Source organism: Hordeum vulgare, chromosome 2H, assembly GCF_904849725.1.
Source record: "Hordeum vulgare subsp. vulgare chromosome 2H, MorexV3_pseudomolecules_assembly, whole genome shotgun sequence".
NCBI lineage: Eukaryota > Viridiplantae > Streptophyta > Magnoliopsida > Poales > Poaceae > Hordeum > Hordeum vulgare.
In genome coordinates this window covers 96,255,071-96,265,383 of record NC_058519.1, presented here as the reverse complement: position 1 = coordinate 96,265,383, position 10,313 = coordinate 96,255,071, and the positions used below count along the sequence as shown (strand labels likewise).

General features: G+C 39.9%; 1 protein-coding gene across 2 annotated transcripts; it reads left to right on the top strand.

Moving 5' to 3' along the window:
• The first annotated feature begins 6,450 nt into the window (after positions 1-6,450).
• On the top strand, positions 6,451-9,919 carry LOC123425286. 2 transcript variants are annotated; one of them, XM_045108967.1, is made up of 7 exons: positions 6,451-6,572; positions 7,962-8,030; positions 8,140-8,210; positions 8,821-8,869; positions 8,942-9,048; positions 9,308-9,387; positions 9,471-9,919. In XM_045108967.1, the coding sequence occupies exons 2-7, from the start codon at positions 7,982-7,984 to the stop codon at positions 9,763-9,765; spliced, it is 651 nt and encodes a 216-aa protein (XP_044964902.1). In that variant the 5' UTR covers positions 6,451-6,572; positions 7,962-7,981; the 3' UTR covers positions 9,766-9,919. The 2 variants fall into 2 exon arrangements, with proteins under 2 accessions (XP_044964902.1, XP_044964903.1); XM_045108968.1 differs by lacking the exons at positions 6,451-6,572; positions 7,962-8,030 and having other exon boundaries at positions 8,784-8,869.
• Positions 9,920-10,313: the final 394 nt, after the last annotated feature.

Below are 10,313 nucleotides of genomic sequence, written 5' to 3'. Positions count from 1 at the left end.
CTGATTAATTTAAAAAAGATTTCCATTTATAATTTTTGTTTGTAAATACAACAGCTGATTAAGTTTTAGAAATTCAAAAAAAAATTCCATTTCAAAACTTGTTCTCAAGCTTCAAAAAATGTTCGCGCTTCCAAATTTGTTCATGATTTTTTAAAATTGTATGCCATTTCAAAAAAATTCTCAAGATTCAAAAAATGTCCGTGCTTTACAAAATTGTCCGCGCTTCCAAATTTGTTCTGGATTTTTTAAAATTGTTCTTTGTTTCAAAATTTATTCTCAAGATTCTTAAAATGTTTGTTCTTTAAAACATTGCTCACGCTTACAAATTTCGCTTACAAATTTGTTCTCCGTTTTAAAAAATGTAATGTTTTAAAGAAATGATTGGTAAATTAAACATTTGTTCATTTTAATAAAAATAATTGTGTTCGTGAAAAATAATCATGTTCATATAATTATTCAAAATTTTGTTTGTGTTTTTCAAAAAATGTTCTTAAGGTCATTTAAAAAAATGCCTGGAGATTTAATTGTAGAATAAACTGTTTTTACTTCTACAACTATTTTAGAATCCATCACAGTTACCTTATAGATGTTTTTGAAGCAGCACTTTTACAAAAACAATGAAATTTCAGCTTTTTTTAAAGTTCAAAAATTAGTTGAATCAGTTCAGAAAATATTTGAAAACAACAGCAAGAACAATAGAAACAGTTTGAACGGTAAAAGCAGCTTGAAACAATGGAAACAGCCCAAATGTGTGCTAAAACAATCACGAAAACAGTTCAACACGCGCGAAAATAATTGCGGCCCATTAAAACCCGAAATCACTAATTAGCGAATACATCTTCCAATGATTACTCTCACCTTCACAGGTTGTGACAAGTAGCGCACTGCATGCGTGCCACTTGTCGCAATCTGGGAGTTTTCTCTTTTTGTGTAGATCCGTATTTTCAAAACGTTTTATCTCCTAAGTCGTGCGTTCAAATCTCGAACAATTTTCACCATTGCCTTCTCGCGTCGAGATCTTCAAAACTAGATCCCATGTTGATAGGTTTTGACGAACTTTTAAAAAAAACGGAAGGAAAAAACGAACGAAAAAACCGTGCGTCACGCAATAGAAAAAAAAATAGAAAAACGCGGTTTTTCCCTTTCCGAGAGGCACGGGTCGTGCCTCTCGCGAAGGCAAAACCGTGCCTCTCGCGGAAGCAAAACCGTGCCTCTAGCGAAGGCAAAACCGTGCCTCTCGCGGAAGCAAAACCATGCCTCACGAGAAAAAAGAGAGAGCAAAAAACATGTTTTTTCCTTTTTCAGAAGAGGCACGGGCGTGCCTCTCGCATAGGCAAAATCGTGTCTTTCACGGAAGCAAAACCGTGCCTCTCACAAAAAAAACAGAAAATGTTTTTTTTTCCTTTTCGAGACAGGCACGGGTGTGCCTCTCGCGAAGGTAAAACCGTGTCTTTCGCGAAATCAAAATCGTGCCTTTCGTGAAAACAAAACCGTGCCTCTCGTAAAAAAAATAGAAAACACGTTTTTTCCTTTCCGAAAGGCACGGCCGTGCCTCTCGCGAAGGCAAAACCGTGCCTTTCATGAAAGCAAAACTGTGCCTCTCGCAAAAAAATGAAAACACGTTTTCCCCTTTCCGAGAGGCACGGCCATGGCTCTCGCGAATGCAAAACCGCGCCTTTTGCTGAAGCGAAACCGTTCCTCTCGCAAAAAAACAAATAACGATTTTTTTCACGTACAAAAACGCGTTTTTTCGAAGAAAAAAATGATTTTTTTCGTCCAAAAGTTACGAAAGACCGGTGAAAAACTATAACATAAAAAAATCATAAAAAACCACTCAAAAACGGCGAAAACGCGTGTGAAAAAAATAAAATTCAAAGGAAACGCTCAGTGAGCGACACATGACGGCAGCTGAAAATGCACCAAGTGACGGCGCACGGAAGCGATCACTGGAAGCCTTCAGAGGAAACGCTCGCTAATTAGTTGCTCTCATTAAAACCAGCCCGTCAGCACTTCTATGCGAATCCCCTTCTAATTGACACAAAATGCGTCCTATAGCACCTCCCCTCCTATCGGGAGCCCGTGCGCCGCACAGGGAGCACCCTGACTGGGCCGTCCCAATTTAGTTTCTTTTTTTGTTACTTTTTTCCTTGTTTGTTTATTTTACTTTTTTTCTTCGTTTTTCTTTCCTTTTCTTTTTTTATTTGAAAAAACATTTTCCGAATTTCAAGAACTATTTTTTTAAAATGTGAACAAATTTCAAAGCACGGATATTTTTTAAATCTTGAGAACAAATTTCTGAAAACTAGACAATTTTGAAAAACCACGAACAAATTTTAAAATACAAATATTTTTTGAATTTTAAGAAAAAAAATCGAAACCAAGATTTATAATTTTTTTTAACTAATTGGAAGCGCAAACATTTTTTAAATCTTAATAACAAAACTTTGAAAACCTCCGAACAAATTTGAAAGTGCAAACAAAAAATTTAAAGAACGAACAGTTTTTAAGTTTTGAAAAGAAATTTTGAAATCCAGAACAATTTAAAAAAACATGAACAAATTTGGAAGCCCGAAAAAAATTTAAATCTTGGGATTTTTTTTGAAAAGGAGAACAATTTTCAAAAACCTTGAACAATTTTGAAAGTGCGAAGAAATTTTTAAAGCACGAACATTGTTTAAATTTTGGGAACAAATTTTGAAATCAAGGACAATTTTTAAAAAAGGGAACAAATTTGGAAGCACGAACATTTTTTAAATCTTGAGAACAAACTTTTGAAAAGGAGAATTTTTTTTTAAAACCCCGAAACATTTGAAAGAGCAAACAATTTTTAAAACACGAACATTTTTTGAATTTGGATAAAAAATGAAACCGAGAACAATTTTGAAAAAATGTTTTCAAATTTGAAAGCACGAACAATTTTTAAAAGCACAAACATTTTTTGAATCTTTAGAATTAAATTTTAAAAGGAGAACAATTTTGAAAAAAAATGATAGCGCGAAGAAATTTTTAAAGCACGAACATTTTTCCAATTTTCAGAATAAATTTTGAAACCAAGAACAATTTTGAAAAATCGTGAACAAATTTGGAAGCGCGAACATTTTTTGAATCTAGATAATAAATTTTGAAACTGAAAACAAATTTCTAAAATCCTAAACAAATTTGAAAGCACGAAAAAAAATTAAAGTACGAACATTTTTTTAATTTTGAGAACAAATTTTGGAAATGAGAACAATTTTGAAATTTTTTGAGCAAATTTGGAAGTGCGAACTATTTTTTACAACACAAATTTTTTTTGAATCTTAAGATTTTTTTTGAAACTGAGTAGAAATTTGAATCTTAAGAACAAATTTTGAAACCGAGAACTGTTTTTAGAAAATACATAACATTTTTCAAAAATCAAGAATATTTTTTGAAAATCCAAAATATTTTATGAAATAGAAACAGAAAATAATAAAGAAGAATAAAAAATAAATAACCGGCTCAAGGAACCTTCTAGAAGTTTTCCAAAACCGAAAAAAATCGATCCCGATCTATGCGAAACCGCGATCCCCCTCGCGCTTTATGCGAAGCCTCGATCCCGCTTCGCACAGAGCGGCAAATAGGGGTTTCCCCTGTGTGGTTATGCCTCCCGAGCGACACGGCGACACGTCTTTCGGGTCCGTCGGGAGTTGGACTCCCCCGTCGCCGCAACGCCCACCTCTCTCCGACGCATCGTATCAGGTAGGCCTCGCCTTCCTCAGTTTCTCCGAGTCAACGAGGCGAACCGGAAAAACAGGGAGCCACTACTTAGCGAGCGTTCTTTCGGAAGCCTCACAACAAGCACATTCACGCGTCATAGTTTAGCCTGTTTTCAGTGTTCTCAGCCGCCCCCTCGTGTAGCATTCTGAGCATTTTCTTTAGTTTTTTTAATTTTTTCCACACGTTTTTGGCTTTTTAGATTGATTTTTTTCTTTTTTTTATGTTTTCGTTTTTCATCGGTCTTTCTTGGCTTTTTGACAAAAAATTAAAAAAAAAGGCGCGAAAAAACGTGTTTTTTGTTTTTCTTGTGAAAGGCATGATTTTGCTTCCGCGAGAAGCATGACCGTGCCTCTCGGAAATTAAAAAATGTGTTTTTGTTTTTTTGCAAGAGGCACGATATTTTGTTTCCATGGGAGGTGTGCCTCTCGCAAAGAAAAAAATCATGAGAGGCACTTCCGTGTCTCTCGGAAAGAATTTTTTTTACAAGAGTCATGGTTTTGCCTTCGTGGCACGACCATGTCTTTCGTAAAGGGAAAAATGTAGAAAAAACGCGTTTTTGGTTTTATCCTATCGCGAGAATACGGTTTTTTTGTCCGATTTTTTTTAGAAAAAAAGTTCGTCAAAACCTATTAATATGGGATTTATTTTCGAAGATCTCGGCGCTAGAAAATCAATGGTGAAAATGGTTCGAGTTTTGAACGCACGGGGAGATAAAACGTTTAAAAAACGAATGTACGAAAAAAAATGAAATCTCTTAGGTTGCAACAAGTAGCACGTATGCAGTGCACCACTTGTCACAAAGTGAGAAGATGAGAGTGGTCTTTGAAAGATGTACTCTTCAATTAGTTTTTTAGACAATCCGTGAAGCTTTATAAAGTCGTCATAGTGTTTACATGGACGAATGGAAGATTACCGGGGTGACCTAAGCAAACATGACGACCCCACTCCAGTTTCAACGCATGTTTCGCTAAATTATGAGCCTTGACATTTGAGCTCCTAAACTCATAGACGAAATTACAGCTAGGAAAACTAGAAGAAGAACGTATAGTCTCATGAATAATGGCACCATATTCCGTGCCGCTCTTTCTCTTTATATCTTCAACCACCACCTTGCAGTCGGACGCCATATAGATGTATTGTAAGTTCACGTCCTCTATAAGCGCCATAGATTCTCTTACTGCTAGAGCTTCCAATGTAGTCGGGTCTGAGATACCACAAAAGACAATGGTCGAGCCCCCCCAGAAAAGCTCCATCCCTGTCCTTGCAGACGATAACAACCGAGCCGACGCCCCTTCTCCCAACCACTGCCACATCTACATTAATCTTGACCGTGCCAAAAGGTGGCGGAATCCAGACGCTAGTCCTCGCGGTGCCGACACTGGCTGGAGATGTGTTAGGTTTCTTGATGATTTCTATCTCGTTGCGGTAAGACAGGATAAAAAAGATGCGTCAACATAGAGCTTGGAAAGATGTCTTCATAAATCGCCATTCGCCTCGCGAACCATATAGCCCAAAATGTGATCACCATACGAACGAAGAGGTGATGAGGTAGTTGTTTCATCAGTAAAAATATATAATCCCTTGCATTGTCCATATCATGTTGGCACATCTGCTCAACCAGCTCCTCATCTGCCAATGCCTAGACACTTCTCGCTATCGAACAATTTATCAAGGCACGCCTCCAGGAGTCCCTTTCACCGCAAAACCAACATGCATCCGAGGTGAACATGTTCCTATGGTGGAGCAGGTCGAAGGTGGGAACAGAGCTTTGCACAATCCTTCACGGAAACAGTTTAACCTTGGAAGGAACATCAACACCCCACATTTGTGTCCATTCATTGCTTTGCTGGCCATTGCGTGATGCACCCTCTCGCTCATCAATCCAGTTCTCCCCTTGTAATTTTTGTTTGCAAGATTATTCTCTATGCAAACTTCACCGAAAACATTCTGTGCTTCTCACCGTTCCACACCCAGAAGTCTTCAATATTTCTTATGCATAATGAAATGGAAAGAATCGACTCAGCATCAATTGGCAAGAATACCTGACATATGAGCTGTTCATTCCATGCTGCCTCCGATGTACTTATCAACTCGGACACAAAGCACGGTGGGTTAGAATTAGTGAAGATATAGGCCTCATCATCCCCTGTCCGTGGTAGCCAGTTGTGTCTCCAAATGCCCATAGTGTTTTCGTTTTCAACTCTGCGGATGATCCCTTGCCTCAAACATGTCTCGTCCATCAAGATCAGCTTACAAGCTCAGCTTTGAGAAGATCTGCATCAGGGAAGTATACTGATTAGTGAATTTGGGAAAAACAGATCGAAGAAGGAATGTCCGACCGCTGAGGCTTTGTTTGGTAGAAATGGATTGGGGAGGTTTGGGGAGGAGGGGATTTGATGAATCCCTTCCTTCCATCCAATCCTCTCAAATCCCTCGGGGTTTGTTTCCACCAGTCCCTCGAGGAGGGTCCTGAAACACATGGATAGAAAGAGTTTGACGGGAAATAGAGGGGATTCGGCTAAGCAAACCCCTCTTATCAAATAGATGCATGAGGTTCTATGAGGTTTGTGACCCTCGCGGGGATTTTCCTCTCAAAGTCGTGAATCCCCGAATGGCAAACGAGGCCTGATGGGCCTGGGCCGGCCCGAGGAAACGATCAGCGTTCCGGGACGATCCCTACGTTTATTTTCCTCTCCTCCCTCTCTCTCCGTGCCAAGCGGTCAGCGGCGTCCCTCTGCCTCCATAGCGACACGGCGACACGCTCTCCCCGGTCCGCCGCAAGTTGGACTCCACCGCCGCCGCACCGCCCACCTCTCTCCGACGCACTGCATCGGGTAGGCCTCGCCTTCCTCGGTTTCTCCGTCGGCCATCGCCCTCCCTCCCCGCTGCCCACCATCTCAGGCGGGTGGATGCGCGCGCCTCCACTGCCCCTGCCAAACCTAGGGTTAAGAGTAGCATGTTACTGCGTATATTGCCGTATTGACTCTGTTATTTCGTCCTCTCATTATATTTACCGAGCCAGTTTGCCTTAACGGCTAGGGTTGAGTATGCATCGGCTCCGCCCACTCCAAGCTCTCGCATTACTACTAAATTCAAAGTATTAATGCACAATTGGTTAAATTGGAGTGCCCTGCTTGGCATCAGTGGGAGTTGGCAGGGTGGCACCCAGCAAGTAGAAGCAAGTTATTTGGAACAAAAAAGGCCTGAAGAAAATGATTGGACTACATTGGCGGCAGTAGTATTACATTCTTAGTTAACAGACTGATGACCTAGAGCTAGGGAAGAGCAAGCCTCAGATCTGATTGAGCTGCTAGTTATTTCTCCCTTTTTTTTGTCTCTAATTGATGAGCGAGAGGGCAGAGCATCGTGTTTCTTTAGGATAGGACTACTCAAATTGTCGGCCCATTTACTTACTTATCGGATGAATTTCGAGTTTGGCGTACCCCCCAAACCCCAAGCCTCACATCAAGTCTGCCTCTGGATGACTGCTTCAGTTTGGGGATTCCTTCACCAACCTTGATGCTGATTTTGCTGCAGCACTAATTATGTCCTGTTTGCACCTTGCATTGTCATATCAGCCACACCTGAAACTGCATCTTGATCACATGTCCCAGGCTTGCCCACAGCTGCAACAAACATCCTCAAACACTTGCATATATTATCTCCTGCCAAATTATTCTGCTTTTTATGAGCTGAAACCACTGTACCAGGAGTGAATATTGGATCCATCTCCTATGCTCATTTTGAATGTGCTTTACTGTAAGAGCTCATAGAATGGTCATAGGAGGAGATGGATCCAATATTGGATATTGGATCCATCTTAAATAGTTTTTAGAAGTATCTGTCACATGTCCAGATTGTAAATGTTGTACAGTATAGCACATTCAATTACCATGTACTGAGATGTTAAGTTGTCTTATAGAAAAAGTACTTTCGGACAACAAAGTCAGACGATCGCTAAATAAGAATTTGCCGGCCATGACAAGTTAACACAATTTGTGTTTGGACGGTAGTTTGAGACAGTAAGAGCTCAACTACCAATTCATTTTTGGTTGAAATTACCAATTGTTAGACCCAGTTGAGTCATACCATTTCTCTTTGAAGGTTCTTTTTATTGTTTTTCCTATACTAATTATTGGTTTTGTCAAAAAAAAACTCTGTTCAAACTTTTACCCTTCTCGGTTTGAAAAATTGTACCTAATGTTGGATCTGAATATAAATAGGGCCAGCCGAGCTCTCAGACATGTCTGGACGTGAGGTTCGTGAGTACACTAACCTCAGCGACCCCAAAGGTTAGTGATTTCATCATTCTCCAGTCCCAGTGTGGACAAGTGATTCTTCTCCTTTTTGGTTTATTGGACATTTTCTTAAATCATCACCTTTGGGCTTATGCATATGCAGATAGAAAGTATGGGAAGGGAAAGGACAAGATCGATGATGAGGATGTCACCTTCCAGCGCATGGTAGCAAAGGTTAACCGGAATGCTCTTGCAAAAATAATTCTGATTAAATTGTGAATAAATTGAGTTATCATTACTTAGTAGCACTGTCCTGGTAGGTATCTTATTTTTAGGGAATTACTTTAGCTTCCAAAATCTAAGTTACATTATCGAATATCACATTTGAATATTGGATAGTTTTGATATTTGAATGAGGGTCATGGAAAGAAAAGAGATCTGTTTTTGAGTTTTGACACGGTATTGTGCTTGCTGCTTGGAATATGCACTATATTTGGACTGGTACAGATGTAGATAAGTACAGAAGGCCTTGATATGTTTGTACCAATGAGCTTAAATTCAGGGAATTTACTTTGGATTGTGAGAAATCGTTCAATGGGTCAGGAAAAAGATTAAGGTTGTGTTAGGTTTAGGTAGCATGCATTATCTGCTCCGATTGGTGTTGTGTTCGGAACAGTATTTAACTTGCTGGCGGTTGTGGGCTTTTGGCCATTGAGATTACTCACTATTCTTGAAAAATTGGTCCCATTACTCAGTGTGCCTCCAATAGGCATTGATTTACGATGTTCTGATAACATGCCCTGACAGGGATTCTGGCTTTCTACTGGGCGGTTGATGCCAACAGATGCAGGATGTTGCTGGTGAGCGGGGAGGCTACCTTCATGGGCGAGGAGGTACTTCATGCTTCTTTAATGAAGAATTCATGCTGGCTCCTTGTTAACCTTGTTTACTTTGATGTTGTTCAGCATTGGACAGTGATGATTTGCTCTACCTTAAAGAGCAAATGGAGGCTGAGGAAGATGCAGAGCGTCTCCTTCGTCGTACAGAAAAGCGGGCATTTGCTGCCTTTAAGATATCCTCTCTTGCATGATACATTATAACATCTCCCACACATTTTACAAGATAATCGTTGGTATAATCCAAGCGTTCTTGCTATGCTTGCATGCTATTTTCCACATATCTATCATTTGATTTTCTTGTCATTGGTCATGCACTTGCAGCACAATATTCACATGCCTAGGGTAGTTTCGCATCTTATCGCAGCTTGCAGCGTTCCACATTTCGACAACTCTGTCAATTTGTTTGTTTGTTTTCTTTAACTCTGGCATTACCAAGCAGCAGTTCTAGCTGATTCTGCACCTGCTATTCCTGCGGCTCTTCGCGTCGAGCCTAGACCCAAAAGTGATATAAGGTAAGCTCTGTGCAGCAAAGACTCTGTTTCCATGAACAGAATACTTTTGCCTTCTGATTTGGCACACACCTTATTATGGGCAGGCAACGTGATCTCTTGAAGAAGATTGTCGAGATCAAACCAAAGCGAGCAAAAGTCAGCAGCCCTCGACAAACAGCAGAGGGTGATAGACCTAAGCAGGAACAAGAAGATTCTGTGAGGAAAATGTCTACCCCTGGGAACCAACCAGAATCATCTGAAGGTGAAAAGGGACCGTCTCAAGGGGCGGTCAGCTTTCTGCAGCCTCTGTCAAAACCAGGTGATCCAGCGAAGGCCCAGTCGCAAAATGCAGCTGTAAGCTTACTTGGTTTGGCGTATGAGAGTTCGGACGAGGAATAGCTGGTGGCGTGGAGAAATTGTTGTAGACTTTGTGTCAAAGTTTGTTCTTTTCTCTTGCTGCGTGTTGTATCGTCAGAAGGATAAAGAACCTATGACGGCACTGATTAGGTGTCTCTACTGGAAATCAAGCCTGAGTTAATGATTGGGTAGACTATATATTCTTGCAGAACTATATATGTGATTGCTAATGTATAGAAGTAAATGAAATCTTCAGCAAAGCAAGCAACTCCCTCCGTTTCGAAATAGAAGCCCTTTTAGAGATTTCAATACAAACTATATATGGATGTATATAAATGTACTTTAGAGTGTAGATTCACTCATTTTGCTCCATATGTACTCCCTCCGTTCCTAAATATAAGTCTTTTAAGCGATTTTACTAGGGGTCTACATACGAAGCAAAATGATTAAATCTATACTCTAAAATATGTCTATACATTCGTATGTAGTCCACTAGTAAAACATCTAAAAAGACTTATATTTAGGAACGGAGGGAGTAGTCCATATGAAAATCTCGAAAAGGGCTTATATTTAGGAACAGATGGAGTACA

Excerpts from the sequence above, each read along its gene's own strand:
- LOC123425286 (XM_045108967.1), top strand. The coding sequence starts at position 7,982 with ATGTCTGGACGTGAGGTTCGTGAGTACACTAACCTCAGCGACCCCAAA. Across the intron at positions 8,211-8,820 it reads TCCAGCGCATGGTAGCAAAG|ATGCAGGATGTTGCTGGTGA; the intron begins GTTAACCGGAAT and ends TGATGCCAACAG. Across the intron at positions 9,388-9,470 it reads AGACCCAAAAGTGATATAAG|GCAACGTGATCTCTTGAAGA; the intron begins GTAAGCTCTGTG and ends TATTATGGGCAG.